Here is a 24,726-nt window from a genome sequence, read left to right as displayed (position 1 = left end):
TGTACCACCTTGGCAACTGTAGTGTTTTGACCAACAAAATCATATCTGAGATGTTTATCATCTCTTTTCTGAAGTGGCTGCTCTACTCGTTATAAGTAAACCATTTCATCGACATTTTTTTCATTGTAAGACTTTCGCGGGCATGTTTTTGTAGCTGTCAGCAGAATCCTTCCCACACGATAAGCAATTAATTTGAATTTATGTAAAAGCTTATCTGACATTTACATCAGAATCGATATTTGCTTTGGTGTTCAATTTGACGCCAAAGTTGATGCATGCAGTTTTTAAAATTATTAGTATGAAGTGACGTTATTTTCAAAGACGACAAACTTAATCAAAGACATCATCTACAAGTTTGTTCCGAAGAATTAATCCAAGAAATACATATCTGAACGGTAGGAACCGGAGATTTAATTTTGACCTTCATATCGGAATGGAAAACAGCACTAACTCTTCACTGACTGAGAGCTCTCAGGGAGACAGTTTTGAATTAAGACTCACAAAGGCCACAATTTGCATGTTTGTTCTTGTCGCGTCCTTAATTGAAAACAGTTTGGTGCTAGTGATTCTTAAAAAGAACTATCGAAGCCGTGTGAGAACAGCTAACGGCTTTTTCATCGCGAACATGTCAGTGGCCGACATTCTGTTCGCCCTACAGAACACGCCCCATGCTTACAACAACTATTTGCTAAAAGAACGTTGGAATCTTCAAGGATGGATTGGAATCGCTTTATGCAAGATCGACATGTTCTTCTCTTTCATAACCATGGTAACTGCAAATCTTACCATCCTTGCCATAGCTGTGGATCGAATGTTCGCTGTGTACGTTCCACTCAAAAAAATCATTACCCGAAGAATCTGTTTTATAATCATACTTCTAACATGGTTAATACCCGCGATTTTCGCTTCACCCATGCTGTACTACGGTGACTTAGTGATTAGAGGCGGTGTCACCTCCTGTAATCTCAAAGATAGAATGGTTTTGAAAACGTGGTACATGGTTTTGGCGGGAATTTTGGCCACAACGCTTGTCACCATTCTGGCGTTGTACACAGCCATTGGATTCAAGCTCTCGGGTCGAAAATTTCCTGGCAATGCAAGTCAAAGAAATCGCGAGCGCAGATTGAAAAGAAATCGCGATATTTTCAAGATGCTCATCACTTTAATCGTCGTGTTTTACATCTGTTCTTTACCGATTCTTAGTTTACATGTGTCTTTTCTTCTTGATTTCTATGAATTGTTTAGAATAAACCATATCAGGTTTACTGCATTATTTTTGTATTTCTCCAACGGTGCCATAAATCCCATCATTTACCTCATTTTCAACGAGAGCTTTCGTGATGGGATCAAGGCGGCTCTGCTGCAATGCAAATGCTCTAGGGGTTTTGTTTACTCTGTGGAAACTGAGGCTGCAGCAAGGAAGAGGAGCACAGATGATGGAAATGATGGACTAAGATCCTCGACTCAGTTGTAAAAGTAGAATCAGAGGAGCAAGTAATTCCTAACTCAAGCTTGAGCGGTGACTTCTGTGGTAAACTTGTCTATAAAAACAAATTGACCATATGAATCAGGAAAGAAATTTAACTTGTCATCGATACCTGTCAATGAAGAGTCACTCTCAGTATCATGATTATCAAAGTTCGCCTCACACTTCTTACTAGATTTGCCATGGGAAAGCGTCGGTCACCTTATAAAAAAATCAAAATAATTTCACACCTAAACTATCGAGACAAAGTAGTCAAGAGAGTTTCTGCCATTTTAGGTGGCCCCATTAAAACACATCACCTAATGGACTCTATACTTAACGAGAATTATTCAATTAGTTTTTTTCGTGAGGTGCATACAAATGAGCTGTGTATGTGCCATCTTCAAAACTTCAAAATGCCAGCCAGAAAAGCTTGAATGCCAACAACTGATGACAATATACGATAAGGAGGAGGAAAAAACCAGGAAAAGGACAAAGACTAACCATACTTGAGAAGTTAATTATACACAATCTAAACACCTCAACAAGCTCGAGCAGTAAAAAGTGTCTTTGATTCGCAGATGTGGTTAACTTTATAGTAAGACGGTGATTGTAAGACTTATCACCTTACATCTATTGATAACAAGAGTCGTTTCAACTGTCTATGGTTTTGTTTCAAACGGCATCCACCTGCGATCGATAACATGATCCTAATATCCCCTTACAAATGCTAACGAAAATAAATACATTTTCAGTATTTTAATGATTCTGGTCTTTTATACTTTTAAAAGCGGCTAGAAATGGCTTTGACATTTGCTCATTAATAAATTGACATTTGCTTGACGGTTTTCTGATTTTAATTTGCGGTTGTCCAATCGCCCTGGTTTGTTCGGGGAGGGAGGGACGAGGAAGGCACGGGGAACAGGGGTGCAAATAAGGATACGTTTTAAAAAAATGTCGTAATTACCACTAATACCAGTTTCTTTACTTTTGTGTGAGTAACGATTTTGAAATGAAAATATTCATTTACAATTAAAACTGAAATACGATTTGAATAGGGGCGCAACACAAAAAAATTCTCCCGATGTTACAAAAGCGAATGTTGTGCGAGCAATAGACAAGAAATTGGCTCGAAAAGGAATTTACCTAATGGCTTTTTTCAAATGTTCATTTAAATTAAACATGTACGTATGTCTTTTGTTTAAACATCTGAAAGCTGACGCCTCTAAGCAGATGAACCACTGATATCGTCGTTTAAAACAGTGCAAAATGAATCCCGAGAATGCATCAAATTTGAGCGATTGCTCCACATTATCTGAGCCAAATAGAAACTCACAGATTGCAGGGCTTGCAATTGGAAGGTTTTTCCTAGTATCTGCTTATTATTTTGCAGCTTTGCTCTCTCTGGCTGGAAATGCAGTCGTCATCAAGGCATTTAAAGAAATTGGGAGGAAGTCACGAAGAAAAGTCCATCATTTTTTCATAATGAACTTGTCCCTGGCCGACTTACTGTTTTCGGTAGAGAATATCCCCATAATTTACACTCACTTGATATTGGAGGGTGCATGGCAAATTCACGGCCGTTTTGGAGATTTTCTTTGCCGACTTGATATGTTCTTCTCAGCGCTCTTAATACTGACCTCCAATCTGACCATTTTAGCTACCGCAGTGGAGACGTTTTTGGCGATATTTTTCCCATTGAGGACATTAATTTCTACGAAACGGGCATATTTTATAATCTTATCGACTTGGCTAGTAAGTTGTATTTATTGTGCACCGTTGTTTTCCTTTGCGCACCTTGAGAAAGATGATGAGGACCCTGAAGGAAAGGTTATATGTACTGTCTGTACCGATTGCGAAAAGGTTGTCCGCTGGTTTATCTTTCAAACTGTGCTACTGGCAGCCGGGTTTATTGTCACACTCACTCTTTACTCCGCTATTTTGATCAAGATATGGCTACGAACAGTTCCGGGGATTCAACTTTACGAAGTTCAGCGAAGGAAGCCAGCCAAGAAAAATAAAGCCTTGAAACTTCTGGCGACTTTAGTTTTAGTATTTTATATTTCTTTTATTCCATTTTGGATTTATCAGCTTTCTCTTCACTTCAACTTCAGCACAAAACTTGGTTCGTATTATAGTAAAATTTCAGCGTTCTTAATGCTTTGTAATGGAGCAATAAATCCAGTTATATATACTATATTTAACTCGGATATTCGCCTTGAATTCAAGTCTTTATTTACATGCAAATCACCCAGTTCAGCGATCATATTACAATCATGTAGCAACAGAAGGCAAGACAATGGCAAAAAGGAGTTTAGTACTGAAAGAAACTTGCCCTATGTTTACAGCAGTACTCCATGTGAAGACTCGCGCTTATAAATGCTAACTCTACGTACATACAACATGAAAAATGCAATATTACTCAAGTTATTAAGGTTCGAATCATAGTGCACCGAAATTAGGGGTTCGCCAGCTAATTTATCTTGTTTCAATTATCAAGCAAAGATGAAATGCTTCAAGTTATTTCCGATTCAGTGGTCAAACTTTTCACAGACATTTCTTGTCGTAACCTTAATCTCTATTCGCAATATTGTCCATATATATGTAGGTGAATTAATGGATCAGAAGTTAGAATTGATTAAAATGAAAACAGGCTAACCTTGAATTGTCATTTCCGCGGATTATTTAAGCTTCACTAAATAACAAAAACTGCATAAAACCAAGTAAGTGTGAGATGAGATGAAAAATTATAAGATGCCCTACGTTATGACATCCCTAAGAATTGTTCAAATACAAACTCTGTCATGTCGAATCTCTCGTGCCCCCTCCTCTATGAAAAACAAATTCTGTACGCGGAGACGCCTTTAACGAGGTGTTTTTAATTTGTAATTTTGCTTCTGGAGCTGCGATCCTTTCGGTCAGCGCTAAGGAGTGATTGGAAGGTTCTGGTCAAAATGGTTTTAGTTTGTACAGAAACTCGTTTTCTAGATATGAGGACTAACTAGACCACCCGAAAAAAAAATTGTAACTAGTTAACTTAGATAAGTTTAAGATTTTTTGCTATTATTTATGCTCAGAACTAGCCTTAAGTTGTTGACATACCTGCCGATGTCAATGATTTATGTTCACATAAAAATGAAAAATTAAAACATGTAAGAATGATCATGATAATTAAAAACTGGTATTTATTTTAGTCGACATCTTCAGTTCTTTCAAATTAGTACGAGGTTTGAGCTCTTAAGCTATTTCCAAGTGATTTCCATCTTTTTTATCCGTCGATCTTTATCATTTAGCTTAGCGACAAAATCGATCATTTCAGCAGAATAGAAATCTTGTAGAAAAGGCCGGAAAGAAGTGTTCTTATAAAAGCGTCAGAGGGCGAAACTGCATTACATTATGTTAAATGTTTTTAAAAAGGGGAATCTTGAAAAGAAATATTTCCTTTTTTTAATAACTGATTCATCCGTCAACTGAAGATAGATGGTTAGTTAAATTAAAGGCAGTTACAGACAGTTTTTCTTAGGTCAGCTGACAAACCCAATTTGATCATTTGAATTTAAACTTTTGAGCAAGTACGTTATGTTGAAATCTATTTACTGCTTTGTTTTAATGATTCAGTTCATAATAAATCATTATGATTTGGGCTTTTAGATGCAATCTTGGGAGGAATTTCACCTTAAATGATTCTGTTCGAATTCAAAGGGGTAGAAATGTTCTGATTACGTGCTTTATCACATTTCTAGGAGCAAAAGTTTATCTAATACGGCTTTTCTCCATTTAATTTTTTGTGTGTATTTTGATGCTATCTTGCGAGGATTTTCATCTTCAATGATTGTGTGCAAGGTCAAAAGGGCAGACTTGTTCCTGTTACGTGCTGTTGGTATCACATTCGTAAGTACAAAACTTCCTCTAAAAGGACTTTTCCCCAACTACCTTCCGAAAGATATGACAATAAAGGCAAACGGTGGTGAAGTTGATGTTATCAATTGTAAAAAGCACTTGTAGATTACATCTGGAAGCGTTACCTGTGTCCGGTGTCTAGCTAGAAATGCTACCTAAAAACAACCTTCCAAAGGCAGTGTGAAATCCCTCTCGAGTACAGAATTCTGCTCTTAACAGCAGCTGCGATTCATCTGATATTCAGTGTCCGTCAGATCCTCCAGTTTGAAATTATTTCATCGTAAAGCCTTTATTAGTATTCACTGTTTAGTGCATGTACGCTGTAATTATCTTTTCTTTTTTTTAACCCTGAGTTTCTGCATGCAATAATTATGCTCTCAAGAAAAATGATTATCTTGTGTTAGTACGTACGTACATTCGTTAGCCCCTCCAGCTTCCGTTTTTCTTAAGATACAAGCTGCAAACTCTACCGTTATCGAGAAGTCTTTTCTAGTCATTTTAATATTTTCCTCTTTTTTTTTTTGGTCGATTAATGCATTTTGTTCCAAGTGTCTTCTTTTAAAATTAACTTGGACTTGAATTTTAACCATACCACCGAAAGTTGCTCCTGAAAGTATCACGCTATGTTTCTTCAAATATTCTTCCAGCTTCCTGTGGCCTAAAATAGGTTATAAGACAAAATTACTCCTCAATTTTGTAACCTGCCTTGTAATATCGCCAACCATAAATATGAAAAATAATTAACTGCGAACACACGTCACACGTGGCAGCTCATCAAACGGGAAAGCTTGCATTGGATCACGTCCATACGAGAAAAGGTTTCAATCCTTTAGAACCTCCCAATTCCTATTTCTATCATTATCACTGATAAAATATGCTGTCCGCAGTAAATTTTCTATATTTTTCCTGAAGAGCATGTCATACAAAGCGCCGGGTTAAGTTTCTTCCTGTTCAGTGTGCAGTTATTGTCTTTTCTGACGTACCCTTAATTAACTGAACCTCGAACAAAAGAAAGTCTCATTTTAGAGCGACTGCTACTCCAGATCAATATTCGCTTCTGCGTAAAAACAATGGCTGTCCTTCCCTTGTGTTATAGAACTTATGGAAATAAAGTGAACACGCAGTAGTGACTTTTCAGTTACGTAAATTAATATTTAGACAGCCGCAGGTGCCCTTAAAAGGGGTTTTTATGCGCTTGCACCCTTTAAGTCCTGACCAAATCTCGTTTACTGACCTAGCATCGACGAGCAGAAAAGCTTTTATCATATATTTCTTGCAAATGGAAAACGCTAGCAATTCATCGCCCCTTTATGAAAGAAAAACCGAAGCCATGGCAAAAGCCACAGTTTGCATGTTTGTTCTTGCAGTGTCTCTGCTTGAAAACGCTATGGTTGTACTCGTTGTGAAAAAGAACTTTAAACGAAGTCATATGAGGAATGCCAACAGCTTATTTATTGCCAATATTTCTGTGGCAGATATATTCTTCGCTATTCAAAATATCCCGCATGCGTATAATCATCTTGTGCTGAACGGCCACTGGATTCTACAAGGGAGCTTTGGAACAGTACTTTGTAAGATGGATATTTTCTTTTCTGTCATCACCATGGTAACTGCGAACCTGACAATCTTGGCAATCGCAATTTATCGCCTTTGTGTGGTGTATTTTCCTTTCAGAAAAATTATCACGAAGAAGGCCTGCTTCTTTATTATTTTTCTGACATGGCTCGTACCAGCTCTCTTTGCTTCGCCGATGTTCTATTTCGCGGATTTCATCAGCAACGATAGCATCACAAGGTGTAATCTCAAGAATATGCTAGTCAAACGAATTTCGTACGCAGGTTTTGCCTTAATTCTAGTCACGACCCTTCTTGCTATGCTCGTTTTGTACGCAGCGATCGGATTCAAGGTTTGGCGTCGAAAATTCCCCAGCAACGCAAGTGAAAGAGCTCGAGAATTGAGAGAGAAGCGAAATCGAGAGATTTTCAAGATGTTAATAACTCTGTTAGTCGCATTTTATACATGTTCTTTGCCAATTCTAACCCTGCAATTGTCTATTGCACTTGACTTCTTTGTAGTCTTCAGTGAAAATCCACACCTTCGTTTCATTTCTCTTTCGATGCTTTTCTTAAATGGCGCCATTAATCCCATAATTTATGTAGTTTTCAACAGGAGGTTTCGCAACTGTGTAAAAGAGACTTTGGCGAGGCGCTATGTTGTCAACCTGTGTTAACTCAATGATAATTACTGGGTGGAGAGGACTTAAAAAGTAACTGAACTTGGATTCAGCGGACTGTCGAATATCTTTAGTTAAATCTAAATATTAAGCCCTGTCATTTTAATTGGTGACTGCCACAAAAGGAGGCTGAAGAATCCATTCCTTAGATTAAGAAACTTTGATACATTTCTAATACAGCATTTTCACGGAATTGTCTCAATGAAAACGATCCTTGTTAGCAAATACATTCCATGCTGCCTTGCGTTAGTTCTTTAATAGATCGCAGACGACCTCAATAAACAATAATAATAATAACAATAATTATCATCATCATAATAATAAATCGATTATTAGTGAGAAGCAATCAGAGTGCTTATATAACTCAACTTACTACTGTATGTAATTTGTTAAAGACAAAATGGAAATCTAGCCGAGAGTTTTCATTATTTTATGCCATTCGACGCAAAAAAATTATAGTAAGCAGGTTCATTATTTAATAATAATAATAATTATAATCTTTATTCTCTCTTGATAAAAGTACATATCTAAAGTTACAATATTAAAGAATCACGCAAAAAATATGCAAAAGATAATCTAAGAATCATTAAATATAACTAGACAAATGATAATCTAAAAAATTATATTTAAAAACTGGTCTATTTACAAACACATTCTTAAACATTCCCGAATTTATTCCAGGATAAGGGACAGTTCTGTTTCTGAGGTTGTATTTTGTCTCTTTTTTCTTCGGAATAATTTTGCTTAGCGGGCAGGTCAGCAGAGCGTGCCTTATTTCTTATTCCTTTTGACGGTCTCATCTAAGTACAATTTCTTTCACCTTTTTCTTATCGGGGTTGTGAATTTGGCATGGAAGCAGATGTTCAGTTTTTGCGGTGATTAGAACTTGTTATAGTATTTTGTGGTAAGCTATGTTTTTAATTATGTCAATTTGCTAGTTAAGAAAGAGAGTAAATCTTTCTGGTAAAAGTTAACCTCACACAGGAATTCCTGGAAATTTCTACTTGTTATACTTTTGACTATTCTCAAACTGGTGTTTTTTTTTTTGGGTCAAATTCTATGTCAAATTCACGATACAGGCATATTTCTTAAATTTTAATTTAACACTTTCTACACCTCTTTCTTAAAGGTGACCCTGAGTGTAAACAGCTTATGCCTTTTCATCTCCGCACTGAATTTTAAATTAGATAAGACCACGCGGTATTTCTAGGGGCGATACTCGCGAGCGCCTATTCTTCTCTGAATTTTCTGTTGATTTTGTTGTTATGTAACGAAATTCATGTACATTAGTTTCAAGTTTACTCTGACTACAAAATATTGATAAAGAATGGAACAGAAATACAAAGTTTGTTAAAACGGTAGAACTACAGAGATAAATAAAAAGAGACGATTCTTCCTATCGTGCAGTTACACAAGGGGCCTACGTGGAGGAAGAAAGTCCCATTTCGTCCTTGGCTCTTTCCTTAACAGGTCTCCTGGCTAAAAACACTGGAATGTTAACTTTTGAACGAAGAAACTTGTTAATAAGATGCAAAGTGTTACCCTTTGTTAGAGGATTTTTCTCTAACACCCAAACAGTACTTCTTTATTTTTCGACTTGAACTCTTAATACAATTTCCTTCTTCTTGGGACTAGCTTAGTTTTGACTCAGCTTTATACAATTCAAATTTGTTCTGATCTGATTGGAAAAGTTATGCACCAGCGTAAAAGGTGACACCAAAGGTGACACTACTAAGCTGTCAATCTACTTGCATCGTCATCATTCTATCTCAACCAGCGAATCGCGTTAAATTACGTGCGACAGATCCTGCGTACTGAGTATGCGCCTTCGAGTTGTTTACGCAGTTACAAAATCATTTTCTACCTTAATTTTCTTATTTTCACGATTGAGATCGGCCAGAACAGAAAGGAGACTGATAATATAAAAATTGTAATTAATCTATTGGCAGAATTAGAGTCATACTTGAAAAGATATCTTCAAGAGAAAATAGCCTTAAAAGATTTTCAAGCTAATTGTTCTAGACATCAGCACTCCCGAGTTGCTATTGCTCTAAATTTACACGCATCATGACATCTTTTTGTTCAAAAAAGAAAAAATATTAATACACCTTTTACGTCTCAGCAACAAAATCCGGCAAAGTAAGTGAAACCCTCTATTTTCCATAAAGCCTCGTTATTTTTATTCTGACATAAGTTAGAGTCATTTTTTTCTTATTTCGGAATAATTTTTTGGAAAGGTGAACGGTATTCAACGGTATTCAACGTTTGAAGACGATTAAGCCCATATTTATCCTTGTCAACAACTACACCTGTGTTCAACCAACTGATTTAGCCTAAAAATGCAACATTTGGGTCATTAACTACTTTCAGATTCTGCCAATATTAATAATATTTTAGTAACGTCTCTTAACTGTCCAGTTCCAATTTTACGCGTTTGTAATTTTGCAAAAATGGATGAGGCATAATCCGAGAAGTCTCAGTCTACTCTCGCGAAATTGACCATGCACGTGACACGTGAAACTTAGTCATCAATTGTTAATTCATTTATTGTCTTTGACTTTTATTTTACCCTGCTAATTTGAAGGATTGACAGAAAAATCGCACCTGTGACCAAAACAGACAAAGACAGCTGCGTAAATAATTCCATAGTTCCCCTTAACATCACGTAACAACCGTCTTTACCTTTAAGTCTTAATTTGCTTGATAACTGATCTTACCGCATCATATCACTGAGAGAAGTCTCTAGCAGTTCGAGATAATTTCTCACTTTTTCATTTTGAAAGTCCTTCTCGCTTTACCTACGATAGCATCAGCAGGTACGTGGCCCCAGCCTTCTCATCGTCTTGAATAAAGAAGATGGGAAAGGCGCATTCATGACTTATTGTACAAAAAGTTTGCTATCGAGAGATTTTATACAGTTTTTGAACTGTTTGTGGACGTTTTGAGTTGCTATAGATCTGTGGGTTAAGCCATCGTATAAGATGCTGAGTTACCGCTAATTACACAAGTTATATTTTGCTGTCACTATCGTTTTAGACCAACAACCGCCACCTAACATAAACATGTATCAGAGACAATCTGTTTTTTTGTAGCAGTGTGCTGCCTGTAACCGAAGTGTGAGTTATACCTTTACAAACCGAAGATCTATTCTTGGGTTTCAGGTGACGTCACAAGCTTTGCTGAAGTTAGTATCCGCCATGTTGGTGTCCCTCGGGTGTCAAATTTATGCATAATTAGTCGATTTCTATAGTGAAGCCCTCTCTCTTATCGCCGTATTATTTCGCCAACTACATGAATATCCAGAAAGAAAAAAGCGATAAAAGTATCTGGCATTCATCTTAAGGTATCCCAGTGCTCTCTGAGTATGCCGAAAGCTTAGAGAGTTAGAAGGAAAGATGTTTACAAAAGATCTCGGTCATCGCGGTTGACCCTGCAAGCGTGACAGCCGAGAAGTTCAGTCCAAAATGCTTGCCTCTTGTGGAAGTGTCGGATTTGCTGAGTTACCTCGTTCTTGAGACCAGCTTCTACACCAAGAAGCAGTTCAAGGCGTTCAAGAGTCTAGAGGCGTTTAATCAAATGGTGTCGGGATTTGTAACCTCAGTTGTAGGCAAAGTAATCGCCGGCAAGTATGTCGTGAGAGCACGAGTTTGGCATTCACAGCATATGAATGATCCTTTTGTGAACATTTGGGTCATTTCCGAAAACAATGGGACTATTTTGTCAGCCCATTGCTTTGGATGCAAAGCTGGACTGGCTGAGTCATGCTCACATATCGCGAGTGTTTTATTTTATATTAGAGCAACTACTCGAATTCATGGCAAGCTCGCTGGGTGTCACGAAAACTCAGACACCGAAAACTCAGATCCCTCGAAGTGTTCTCCAAGCTTCCAAAGTGCTCCATAATTCGATAGTGCATAGCATAAAGCATGAAACAATTGTTTTATAACATAACCGGTGGAATAATGCAACAAATCCGACGCGAAAGACGGACAACAATATCAAGAGTTATTCTTCAGTGAAGCGAATCGTGACGGCGCTGATGCCGAGTCTTCTTTCCCGTTGTTTTTCTCTTTCTGCCTCATTTAAGAAATCTAGCCTAAGGGTCGCAAAATTGTCTTCGTTTTGGGACTGGTGGGCCGAGTCTCTGTTTGTATCCATTATTATCGCGAAATATTTAAGAATTTTAACAGAGCGACAACAAGGATCTGTGCGACGAAGTACAAAAAAGTAAACGAATGTCCCTTTCGGCTCGTCAACATCACGCCACATTTTAATACTTTGGTGTTGGAGCGAGCGCATTTGATCCAGTTAACTGTGAATGAAAAGCTCAAAATTAACGGGAAAAATGGAGGAAATCTAAGCAAAATGAAGTCTTGTGTCACTCTAAAATGTTTTAATGCTCAACCATCGGACGATTTTGCGAAACGTGCAACTTGCGGCCTTGTTTTTGCTGCTTCAGTTGGATCAAGACCCAAAACGTCAAAATACACGCGGCATTACCAGGAGTGATCATGAGTCGAGTTTATCTCTTGAATTTTCGAGGGGTCTGAGTTATCGGGGTCTGAGGTCTGAGTTTTCGGGGTGTGAGTTTTCGTGACACCCCAAGCTTGCTTGCACTCAGGTAAAATGCTCATGGATTTCGCCGACATATGTCAATGAAGTGCCGTATGCGAGGGCTAAAGACATCGATTTCTCATCGGCTAAGAAGCTCAAAGAAAAGCTCGACCAAAAAATCGAGGATCTACAACAGCCGCAAGCCTCGAACCATACAACAACTTGTAGTTCCTCCTGTTCTTCCCCTTGATTTGTAATGATCTTAGGTATAGCGCATTAAATCATATATCCAATGAATTTTGCGCCATAGAAATAATAAAATTATTAAATTATTATACGAAAAAATCCTTAGTCTTTATGCTTTCCACTTTTGCTCGAACAGCCAACAACAATACATAAAACCATCCCTTCTTTCTCACATGAACTCTTCGTTAGATACGGTTTGTTTACGCTCGAGGGACACCAAGATGGCGGATAGTAACCGTTGCTAAGGTATTGGTCACGTGGGTGAAACCCAAGGATAAACTTCAACTAATTTACTATTTTTGCGAGAGTACGAGACAACGTTTCAGAGGCGTAATAAAAAAAAGGCAAATAAAGGATTCAGATGAGGAAGAAACCAAGAAAAAGGGAAATATTTATCGCATTCATGCTCAAAATTCAAAATAAATAATCGATATCTAGCTGGGAAGATGACGGAGAGCTACAAGAGGCACAATAGGACCTATTACCGATATCAAAATTATCACATGATTCTGTCATCAAATTATGTCTATAATTCAAAAGTAGAAGGTTAAAAAAATAGGATATATTTACCTACCAGACTAGCAGGGCGGTTTTTCAATTGTTGGGCGCCTTCTTTCCTTCAAAGGTTTTTTCTATTTTTTTTTCGGCCACAAGAGAGACGTGCTCCTTGTTCGATCCTCCCCAAAACGTGGCTCTGGTATACAACTCCGTTAATGGAGAGTAAAATTTGTGCAGTGATGTGTCAAAATGGGTTCGACTTCACTTTCAGTCCTCCTTCACTGTACTACTGTTCAGGTGGCAAATGGCATTTTTATGGACTCCCAGCATTCCGTTCAGCAAACAACCTCCGGGGCCTGATTACTCAAGTAAGTTTATTGCGAATTGATCAACTTAATGTTTCTGGGGCACTTTATAAACCTTTTAAATTGGTAAGCGCATGAGAAGGTTAATATTTGTGATGGTGAATGTATCTATCATAATGAGCCATCTGCGGGTACAAAACCAGACAAGCACAAAATCTTCAAGATTGTCAGGACGCCCAGAGAATAGGTAAAATTCATACAATAAAAGAGGGTTATAACAGGTACTAATTCAAGTCATATATTCACAACCAAAGCTCTTGTTCATATTTTTTACTCGTCAATACGAAATATCTTAGGGACATATCTTACTCAAGGAGGATCAATAACAAGTCGAATATAAATCTTATTATATTAAGTGACAGTTAGAGGCTTGGAGCCTAGATTGAAGATCCCGATAGACATTTCGGCAGTGCGCCCTCCCTCCAGGAACTGGCCATAAACCGTACTTAGGCCCACGCGTCCAATGTATCAACATTGGTCAGGGATCGCCATTTAAGGTGGCTCGTACCAGTTTCCTCGCGCGGGGAACAGGTCACTCTTGCGTGACGCGCGCGAGAGAAACGTGCGAAAGAAGCGCGAGATCAAGAGATGAAAATTCCAAACAAAGATGGCGGCGCGTGGATTTTTTTCGACTTATGTGAGAAGTTTACCTAAGAGATTGTATTTGATGTGTTCAGCGGCAACTGTGAATGCAGGAGATAGAAACTAAGATAAAGAAGACGCTTTTCGGAGAAGTAAAGGTTGCTTCACTTCACATCTAAAAAAGAAATATTCAACCGATATGAAATCTTGCGACGGCGAAAAAAGAAGAACTCAAGTGAAGGATAATCTACCTGAAATGGAGGAAGACTTTGAAACTTAAAGGAAAATAATATGATATAGCCAGAAGTCGTGTGTAGGATTTTTAAGATGAGCCCGGGAGGCTGTCTTTGACAGCTGTTTAATGATTTCTTAGCAGTAAACGTCTGTAAACATCAGATCGTGGGCGCACGCGCGAGCACACGCAATTGTCAGCGGTAGCTATAACAGATCATGAGCAAATATCTATCTCATGAGATCCAGACTTTTAAATGTGCGAGAGCGCGCGTGGAAATTGCTAAAGTCACGAAAGCTATTGTATGAAAACAACTCCGGTGACCCCTTCTTTTTATTGTTCCAATATGATAATAACGTCGAAAGGAATCATCAGAAAAAAAACTAGAAAATTCTAGGGAAGGAAATTTGCGATGTGTGAAAATTGCCCTTTTTGTAGATTTTCTGAAATTCCGCTCCGTATAATTTTTTAAAAATCTTTGTGCATTTTCCTTTTCAAGTGCCAAAAGCAATCACTGAAAAAAATCAGGGGGTCACCGGGTTAGTTTTCGAATTATTGAAGCCACAAGCTAAAAAATGCGTCTGAATAAGCCTATGAAAGCGTTGCCATGGAATCTGCTAGTGACGAAATGACACTTATTTTTGGATAACCAATGATTATGTAATTCAACCCCGCAAAAGTGTTCAACTGGGCTTGGTCAGTCTTTCTGTTGTATTCTTTCAAAGCAAACCATCAAAAAGATGAAAACTGGTCCGAGCCACCTTAATCAAAAAACACTGAAAGACATTTTAATTCCTCAAAAAAGTATTCCACATTTTTTATTTCCAATATGCATTAAAGATGAATTATATTCAGGTAGGGAAAGTGCTCCATGTTCGGCTGCTGTCAAAGGTTCAGAGAGGTTTTACTTGAAATGCCGCCCAAACGCGTGTTTCGAGAATCATAAGGTGCCGGAGAAGGGGAGTACTTAGCTTGGATAGTTATGTTCCAAAGTCTACACATTTGCCACAAAGTAGGCTTTCAAAATATTTGGCGAGTGGCAAGGTTGAAGAAGAAATAAATACGTCAACTTTGAGAAAAGAGGAATCAAAGTCGAAGTGGACCGTCTTCAAAGCCTAGAAACGAACTGAGGCGGATCCGATGTGGTTCGGCTGGTTCGGTCGAACCCCTTAACTTGTTCCTCAAAATGCTGGAAATCATGTTCCAAAGACCTAATTTTCAAAATCTCCGGGGTGAGTATGCGCTCGGACAATTCTCCGGACCCCCCTACACTTAATACTGGATCCGCCCCAGACGAATATTGTAGACACAAGCGCTCAATCCTTTCATTTTCGGTTGAAAAAATTTGTCGCGGAGGTATGTAAAGAGAATGGTGAGCCCTATCCTCCTAGAAGTTTGTAGAGTATCTGCTTTGGATTGCAGCGTCATTTGGAAGACTGTAATGGGATCAATTGGTTTTGTTTGCTTCTCGACAAGGCATTACTTCAGTCTGAAAGTCAATATTTTCCTTACCGCGAATAATAACAGCTTCAGAGTCGATTTTCACTTCAATTTCTTCGTTTATTTGCAGTCACAGCAAATCCATCTAGCATTAATTTTTTTTTAAGTTTGTTCTTGGTTTCTATCTCGGTTACTTCTTTGATGGCGACATAAACGACCCCAATGTCCTCCACACCGTCAAAGAGAATTTCTTATTTTTGGCAACCTTACCTTTCATCCTTCCGTTTTTTTGCAAAGATAAACCGGACCAGTGCAACGTGGCAGTTGAGGTGCATCACAAATAGAGCCACTAAGGTAAGTAAAATGGAATGAAAGTATATGTCACAACCTCTTTAAGAGAAATTTTGTTGCAATCTGAATGAGTAACCTAAGAACGTGAGGTTTTAAGCCAAAAAAAAAACATTGGCATTCCTTGATCTTGAACAATTGATGGATTTAAACTAAAAATACATGTTATTCATTGTCGATTCTAGATATGCAAGCTAGTGATTCGGCTTTTGGAAATTATCTAATAACATTCGATAGGAATCTGGCGCTCATTTTCTGGGTCTGAATCGATTCAGCCACATTAAACAATAATTGCTAAACATTCCAGCTCGAATAGTATGATTCAGGATGAATGACGGAAAACTGTGTAAAAAGGTTGCGAATACAAAATGAAATTGAAAATCAACTGTGATTTTGTTTTCTTTTTAACAGGTTTACAAGAAACTTTCGAGTAATTTCAAGAACGTGTCTCCATGTATATGTCAATAAAGATAAACATTATGTTACTTGAAATTTCTGAGTTTTATTCGTTGATAAGATCTTAATCATGATCGTGTGGTATTAGATAAGCTTGGTTACAACAGTGACTATGTCGCAATGGGAGTTTAGTTTTGCTTTTGATTGGTTAGGGGTGACGCAAGTTTCCTGTACTAATCACGGAGCGAGGTTAAATAGAACCAATGTCATCGTCGATTACCTTCGACGTTCCTTCAAAATTATTCTGACACCAACATAGCGCTAACTCGCCGAAAACGCTTCAAAATGACCTGAGACACTAGGAATCAACAAAGAAATCAACAAGGCAATAAGGTAAGTCCATTTTATTTCAAAACAAGACATTTTTTTCTCTCTTTTAAGACAAAGTGATAACATCACATACAAACCTTTATAAATATAAAACGTTGGGCAACACGGTAAGAGTCCGCTTTTCTACCAGTGAGCTTGGGCTGCCTGTGGCTTATGTCATAATGTTGGCCTTTTTGAGCGACTGCTACTTCAGATCAATATTCGCTTCTGCTTAAACACAATGGCTGTTTTTTCCTTGTGTTATAGAACTTATGGGAATAGAGTGAAAACGCAGTAATGACTTTTCAGTTACTTAAATTAGTATTTAGACAGCCGCAGGTGCCTTCAAAAGGGTTTTTATGCGCTTGCATGCTATAACCCTGGACCAAATCTCGCTTAGTGACCAAGCATCGACGAGCAGAAAAGCGTTTATCAAATATTTCTTGCAATTGGAAAACGGTAAGGATTCATCACCTCTTCGTGAAAGAAAAACCGAGGCAACGGAGAAAGCCACAGTTTGCATGCTGTTCTTACACTGTCTCTGCTAGAAAACGGTATGGCTGTACTTGTTCCGAAAAAAACTTTACACGATGTCAAATGGGAAATGGCAACAGCTTATTTATAGCCAATATTTCTGTGGCAGATATATTCTTCGCCATTCAAAATATTCCGCATGCGTATAATCATCGTTCTGTCATCACCATGGTAACTGCAAACCTGACAATCCTGGCTATCGCATTGCTCGCCTTTGTGTGGTGTATTTTCTTCTCAGAAAATTTATCACAATGCCCCCAGTTTCAAGTAAATAGACCAGTCCACAACACCAGGAGATTGCGCGGATTCTTTAACGTCCCCTGCTAACCAGTACAGAGATGCAGGATGCAGGAGACGGGGCCGACGGCTTTTCGTCGTTGTCCGAGAAGAATAGAATGTCTATCCATTTCTTGATATAATAGAAAGATAGCACATTCCACTCAATTATTTTAAGACCATGAGTGTCGGTCCGCTCTGGGGCTCGAACCTTCGACCTCCCGCACGGCAGTCCGGCGCTCAACCACTTGAGTTAGTTCTCTAAAAGTACACAGATGACGTCAATAAACAACAACAATAATAATAATCAAACAACAACAAACATATGAAACATATGTGTGAACTGCGGTTATGAGACGTATATGAGAATGATATCAAATTAATTCGATATAAACCCGTGGATGATAAATCAAACAACAACAAACATATGAAACATATGTGTGAACTGCGGTTATGAGACGTATATGAGAATGATATCAAATTAATTCGATATAAACCCGTGGATGATAAATCAAACAACAACAAACATATGAAACATATGTGTGAACTGCGGTTATGACACGTATATGAGAATCATATACGTCTCATAACCGCAGTTCACACATATGTTTCATATGTTTGTTGTTGTTTGATTTATCATCCACGGGTTTATATCGAATTAATTTGATGGCCTGCTCCCAGTTGGCTTGTTAGCTCAATTGGTAGAGCGCTGCACTAGTATCGCAGAGGTCAGTGGTTCGAATCCCGTACAGGCCTGAAATTTTTTTAGGTCGGATTTTCACTATTGCTCAAATAGTGCTTTACTGCGAAGGATCATTCTCATATACGAATAATAATAATGATAATAATAATAATAATAATAAAAATGATAAATAGTAGTGATAAAGAAGCAAACAGTTTTTAATGGTAACCGTCATCTCTTCTCCAATCGATCGTTAGTGAGAACCAATCACAGTGCTTGAGTAACTCAGCTTACTAGCTACTGTAGTAGAGAGGCATTTTGTCTGGGCATGCGTGAGTGGAATTGGTTTGTCGCGTTCGGCGCCATTTGTAAAGTTTTCGATGTGTTTCTACGGGTTTTCAACTAGACGATCGATACCTTTTTGTAAAACGTTTTGAAGATGGATGAAGGAGTATGACAAGTTCACGAACATTTCTAACTCTGTGGATACTCGTGGTGTTTGCTGGCTCTTCAGCTGAGGATATTTTAATGATCAAAGTGCGAACAAAACGCGAAAAAAGCCCGAAAACTTGAAGTTTGAGATTGATTTACTGAAGATAAAAATGTACACATGAGACAACAAACCTTGAAGGTTAGTGTTAAGATGTTGATGTTTTATTTTTGTGAATCACCAAGTTGTATGTGGAGACGATCGTGAGATATTTGATCCGAGGAAAGACGGAAATTTAGATTTTGATCTTATTTTGCTTCAAATTCGAAGTAAAATTGCGTTAAGTTTTAGGTGGCCCCCAAGCATCAAATGACTTTAAATAGCATCGTCTTTTCGTTCTCTATGCAGTCATATAGGACTCAAGGCTTTAAAAAATGTTCCAGCTTCAGGGGTAAGTTGCTCATACTACAACCATCAGCGAATTATTTTCCGGGAGGTTTTGGTGGATTTTCCAAGTCATGATCCAAAACCGTCTTTGGCCCTTTTGCTCTCCTAGTCTGTTGTAGGCATGTGTCTTAACAACTGTTATCGTCTTAACTCAATCAACTCCGGTTTTGGCTTATTTTTTTTACTGTGTTTCTGTGGTAATTTTTACTATTGCCTTTTCGAGCTTCATGTGCTAATTAGAGGAAAAACTTTGGTAAAACTTATTTATCACTTGGCCCCCAAGTCCCCCACTATTGTCAGTTAATTGTTTCTTTATCTAGCTTTCGGTCTAACTAGTCCATTAACCTAAAAAAAATGGGTGGGCTTTGTCTCATGAGTAAATCTGGTGCCCTTTTCTTCATGTTCATGCGTTATTCGAAACGAATGGCGTCAGCTGTATTCACAGGTGTCCCAAGTTCTGTCACTGGCTCTTTCACAGTGAATAATTTAAAGAGTTTGTACTGTGGTTTAGTTGGACTTTCTTTTGAGCTCCGTAAATGTAAAGTTGTGGGAAATAATCAAAGAAATAAAGTCTTACCTTCATGGAGAGTAGTCTTTGTTGTTCTCCTCGCGATTTGAGGCCGTTTTGATGTGTTTTAGCTTGACGCCCAAAATTACCGTACATAAAATACGGGAAGGTCGGAAACTTCTTTTGACACATGCTCGCCAAAATTGCTCGAAAGCAACACTTAAATACTTTCCCTCGAATCAAAACTCGGCAGCACGAAAGCCAAATAGTTGCCCTTTAAGTTCACCGAAAAAAATCCCACAAAACTCGGTTTGTCGAGCAACCAATCCAGCGAGAATTTCAAATTAGCGGCCGTTCTGAATTCTTCTAATGCGTGGAAGGAACAACGATTGAATGAAATTTACAAACTACGACGTTATATAACGGATAAAGGCTAAAACAATAGACTAAATAAGGTTACACAATACTCAAAGGCGATTACATAAAACAACACTGACAAGCTTAATTTACATTTTGACAGCAAGAAAAAATACAAAGTAATAAATACAGAACTAAACTATCGAGGAGAGAACTATCTACACTAATTAAAACTAACAAAGACGAACGACAGAACTGATAAAAAATAACTCTCGTGGCTATAACCTCTGTACTTTTGCCGTTTTAGCAAGCTTTGTCTTGCTGTTTCAGTAGTGTTTATTAATATTTTGCGGTCAAAGTAAACCTGAAACTAATGCACATGAATGTTGTCAATCTTATTGTTACAGAGACATCAGCTTTCCTGAATTGCTATTGCTCTAAATTTACACACATCATAACCTTTTTTGTTTAAAAGAGAAGACAAAATTAATGTTGTTTTACGTCTTAGCGACAGATATCCAGCAAGCGAGTGAAACCCTGTATTTTCCATAACGCTTCGTTATCTTTATTCGGACACCAGCTGGAGTTATATTTTTTTTCTTGTTTCGGAATAATTCTTGGGAAAAGTCAAAGTATTCAACGTCGCTTTTAAAGCCGATTAAGCCCACGTTTATCCTTGCATTTGTCAACAATTACACCTGTGTTTAATTGAGTTGTTAAGCCAAAAATGCAACATCTCATCTGTCCAATTCCTTACTGCCACTAATTCTACGCGTTCTTAATTTTGCAAAAATGGATGAGGCACAATCCGAGAAGTCTCACTCTGCTCTCGTGAGATTGACCATGTACGTGACACGTGAAAATGAGTAATTAATTGTTCATTTATTTATTGCCTGCTAAATTGAAGGATTGACGAAAAAGTCGCACCTGTGACCAAAACAGACAAAGACAGCTGCGTAAATAATCCCATGGTTCCCCTCAACACTACGTAACAGCTGTCTTTAACGTTTTCATTTGCTCGATAACTGATCTCACTCATAACATACACTTTGTCAACTACAACTGACAGCGTGGCATCCAAAAGCGATGAAAACGCGCACGCGCAAACCGAACCACTGGAACCGTTGGAATGAAGTGGACATTACACCTGGGAGAGGCCTAACAGTGAAAGCGCTTTTTTATAGGGGTAGCTTATTAGATTGCACGCAGTCATTTTGTTTTTTCCGAAAGATGTAAGGAGGTCGAACAAGAACGTTTTTTAAAAGTTATTACAAATTCATTTATAAAAATGTATCTGGAAAGATAAACAGAGTCCTTAAGGGTTAAAAATATTCCACACAGCGCTTTAAGATAACACGTGTACACTTTATCATTAGTAATAATAATAATAGTTTTTTAATTTTTTTAATACATGATCTTTTACTTCAAAAAATCAGTAAAAATACAAGATAACAAACAGAATTAAGACAAATTAAGGTATAGATATTAAGACAAGTTTAAAAAGTCTCTAGCTGAGAGAAAAGTGTTGAATCTCTTCGGTATTAACAACTGTTCTACAGAGTAGCAGAATTTATCTTATGTCTGCATTATTTTGCTTCAGCTTCATTCAGCAGAACAGCAAATAAATTGACGATACATGATCGACGTCCTTAATAACAATATTAAATTTTTCCTTCAAAATATTCCACAAAAAGCAGTTTTCTAAAAAAGAAGAGAAAAATTCAGTAAGCTAAGCTACATAATAGAAAATTGACTACTTAAATTCTGGCTTGCGCACTTTCCGATGTAATTTCAGTGTCAGATATATAAATAAAATTTATATAGCGCAAATTCCATATACATGATGAAATGCGCTTTACATGAAAATAAAGAAAATGTAGGAAAATATATATATATATATATATAACTGCAGACAGTGCACACTGTTTCGACCTATGTGGGTCTCATCAGTTTTTTTAATGTTTAAGGTGGACGGCCGGGCCCCCGATGAAGGGCGTGTGCAATGCCCGCCGACCAACAGGACTAATCCCACCCATGGCTTGCGTGCAATGCCTTAGGGTTAGGGTCCACCAGAAACGAGGGTCACCAGACGCCAAACTCGCTGGGGAATCGAACCCCACCTCACAGAAACAAAAATTGGGTACACAGAACTAAAACGAACAAGGACAAACAGACCAGTGCAGTACACCAACAAAGGAGACCAGCACATGGACAACAAAACAAATACTCACGAAAGGCTACTGTGCAGTGCACCAACAAAGGAGACCCAGCACAAGCAGCGGACAGACACACTTACAAAGTAGACAAAACGAACGATACTAGCCCAGTGCAGTGCACCAACGAAGGAGACCCAGCACATGGGTTACGAAACAGATACCAATAATTAGGCTACTGTGCAGTACACCAATGAAGGAGACCCAGCACAAGCAGCACAAAGACACGCTCACTCAAGCAAAAGATCACACGTCACTCAAGCAAAAGAAGAACGAGGCTACTGTGCAGTACACCAATAAAGGAGACCCAGCACGAGCAGCACCGAGACACACTCATTCGAGCAAAAAAGGAAACTAAATAACTACGGGGAGCGGGACTAAATGGAAAAGACAAGGGAGTCGTTTACCACTGAAGCTATGATGCCACGGGCGCCCCACTGACGATGGAAGACGCGACGACGCCTGTCAGACTTGCACCGCCTGAAGGAAATTGGTAAATAAAACCTCAGGCGGGCCTTGACAGAAGCAATCACCGCCACAGCGCCAGGACGAACGTTACGGAAACGGAAATCGTTCCTACTCCGCCAAATACAAAACTTAGAAACATTGAGCAGATAGACAAAGACACGCGGGACAGAAACCAGTTCACTAGAGTTGAAACCAAAGAGGACATGGCGTAAAGAGATGGCAGGACACATAGGAGAGAAGGAAAACAGCAAGGACTGGACCCAGGCGAGAACACTCTGAGCAAGTGGACAGTAGAAGAACAAATGCTTGAGTGACTCGACCGTGGGTCCACAAAAACACGAGAGAGGAACAGATAAACCAAAAGAGGAGAGACGCCGGGCGGTGTACAGGACGCCGTGCGCAATCTTCCAATTTAGGTCGATGACACGACGGTCAAGATAAAAGAAGGATAGGGCACGCCACGTGGCAGGCCAGTCAAGGTTGGGATAGATGAATAGAAACTTAAGGACACAATAAGGCTGGACCATGTTCTCAGAGAGAAGATATAGGTAGCAAGACTTGGTAGACATAGTAAGAACGGGAGAACAAACAAGAGGGCATGAAGAGCCGTAGACTAAAGAGTTTTTTGACGTGGCGAAAGCCCCATCGAGCTTACGCCAAGCCAAAACCAGAGCTTGATAGAAGGGCGGCAAGACCCTGAAGTCGAAACTAAAAGGACGAGAAAACACAACAAGAGGAGAGACACCAAACAAAGAGTTAAACCAAAAGGACATGAGAGCGACCCAACTGGATGGGGAGGAGACGAATCTCCTCACCCATTGACCAAGGAGGGCCCTCACCTTGGACTGAATATTAACCACAGAAAAACCACCAAAAAGGGGAGATTGAACCACGGCCGAACGGGAGACGAGCTCAACCTTGCCAGACCAGAAAAACGAGAAAACAAGACGGGAAAGCTTCGCCTCCACCCAGGCCGGCATGTGGATCAGAGAGGCCACATACCAAACCCGGGAGAGGGCGAGAGCGTTAATGACTAGGGCCTTGCCATGAAAAGAGAGAACACGAGAACGCCAAGACTTGAGAACACGGTCCACCGCATTAATGCGAGGACGCCAGTTGTCTTCATCAAGGTTACCGGGGCCGACAAACACCCCCAGCACCTTGAGCTTAGCAGGAGACCAGTCAAAAGGAACCGGGGGGTCCGTACGACCCCGCCAACCACCCAACCAGAGACCCTTGGACTTAGAAAGGTTGATCTTAGATCCAGAAGCTAGTTCAAAAAGCTTGTAAGTCTCAAGGGCAGCCAGAATGCCAGAATCAATGGTAAGGATTAAAGATGTATCGTCCGCGTACTGCGAGATGGGAGACAGTACGGGACACCCAGGGAGAGACAGACCCTTGATACGGGGGTCTGCACGGATACTACACGCAAGAACCTCAGACACAAGAACATATAGGAGGGGAGAAAGAGGGCACCCCTGCCGGACACCACGAGAAAGGCTAAAGAAAGGAGTCAGGAACCCATTCACATTGACCGCGCTTTGAACATGAGTATAGAACAAGTCGACCCACGCGACAAAGGAAGGGCCAAAGCCCATGGTGACAAGAGTGGACCGCATGAAGCCCCAATCCACACGGTCAAAAGCCTTCTCTTGATCGAGGGACAGGATGGCGACAGGGGTGCCAGAAGACTCAGTATAGCTGACAACGTCTCTAAGCAGAGCAACATTTTCTCCGATAAAACGACCGGGGACTCCGCATGTTTGATCTCGGCTGACAACGAGGTGTATTACCCGGAGGAGACGCCCAGCTATGGCACGAGAAGCAAGTTTATAATCCACGTTTAGAAGAGATATGGGCCGCCAATTTTTGGGGTCAAGGCGGTCCCCCTTCTTGAAAGACAGAGTGATGATACCTCTGCGCTGAGAGAGGGAGAGAAAACCAGAGGAAGAGCATTCATTAAGAACAGAAACAAGATCAGAGCCAACCACGTCCCAGAAACGGAGATAGAATTCCATAGGCAGGCCGTCTAAACCAGGTGCCTTGTTACGAGCCATGCCCTTGAGAGCGACGAGGACCTCTGATGATGTAAGAGGGCCCTCACAACTGTTGGCCTGATCTTGAGAGAGAACAGAAGACAAATTTTCAAGAAGAGAAGATTGAACATGAGGGTCAGTAGGAGA

At 39.2% G+C, this 24,726-nt stretch overlaps 4 protein-coding genes across 4 annotated transcripts; all 4 read left to right on the top strand.

Annotated features, from left to right (window-relative positions):
- Nucleotides 1–67: 67 nt before the first annotated feature.
- LOC111333970 (substance-P receptor-like) lies at nucleotides 68–2,308 on the top strand. Its single transcript, XM_022939637.2, has one exon. The coding sequence runs from the start codon at nucleotides 434–436 to the stop codon at nucleotides 1,472–1,474; it is 1,041 nt and encodes a 346-aa protein (XP_022795372.1). The 5' UTR covers nucleotides 68–433; the 3' UTR covers nucleotides 1,475–2,308.
- A 133-nt stretch (nucleotides 2,309–2,441) lies between these two features.
- LOC111333972 (neuropeptide Y receptor type 2-like) lies at nucleotides 2,442–4,671 on the top strand. The gene has a single exon (XM_022939638.2). The coding sequence runs from the start codon at nucleotides 2,735–2,737 to the stop codon at nucleotides 3,842–3,844; it is 1,110 nt and encodes a 369-aa protein (XP_022795373.2). The 5' UTR covers nucleotides 2,442–2,734; the 3' UTR covers nucleotides 3,845–4,671.
- A 1,796-nt stretch (nucleotides 4,672–6,467) lies between these two features.
- LOC111333963 (RYamide receptor-like) lies at nucleotides 6,468–8,997 on the top strand. Its single transcript, XM_022939630.2, has one exon. The coding sequence runs from the start codon at nucleotides 6,555–6,557 to the stop codon at nucleotides 7,593–7,595; it is 1,041 nt and encodes a 346-aa protein (XP_022795365.2). The 5' UTR covers nucleotides 6,468–6,554; the 3' UTR covers nucleotides 7,596–8,997.
- Nucleotides 8,998–10,298: 1,301 nt separating this feature from the next.
- On the top strand, nucleotides 10,299–16,895 carry LOC148722727 (uncharacterized). Its single transcript, XM_088733573.1, has 4 exons — nucleotides 10,299–10,414; nucleotides 13,024–13,264; nucleotides 15,813–15,869; nucleotides 16,275–16,895. The coding sequence occupies exons 2-4, from the start codon at nucleotides 13,112–13,114 to the stop codon at nucleotides 16,329–16,331; spliced, it is 267 nt and encodes an 88-aa protein (XP_088589699.1). The 5' UTR covers nucleotides 10,299–10,414; nucleotides 13,024–13,111; the 3' UTR covers nucleotides 16,332–16,895.
- The last annotated feature ends 7,831 nt before the right edge of the window (nucleotides 16,896–24,726 follow it).

Source organism: Stylophora pistillata, chromosome 9, assembly GCF_964205215.1.
Source record: "Stylophora pistillata chromosome 9, jaStyPist1.2, whole genome shotgun sequence".
NCBI lineage: Eukaryota > Metazoa > Cnidaria > Anthozoa > Scleractinia > Pocilloporidae > Stylophora > Stylophora pistillata.
Note: the sequence above shows the minus strand (reverse complement) of the source record. Positions and strands in the feature narration are given on the sequence as shown.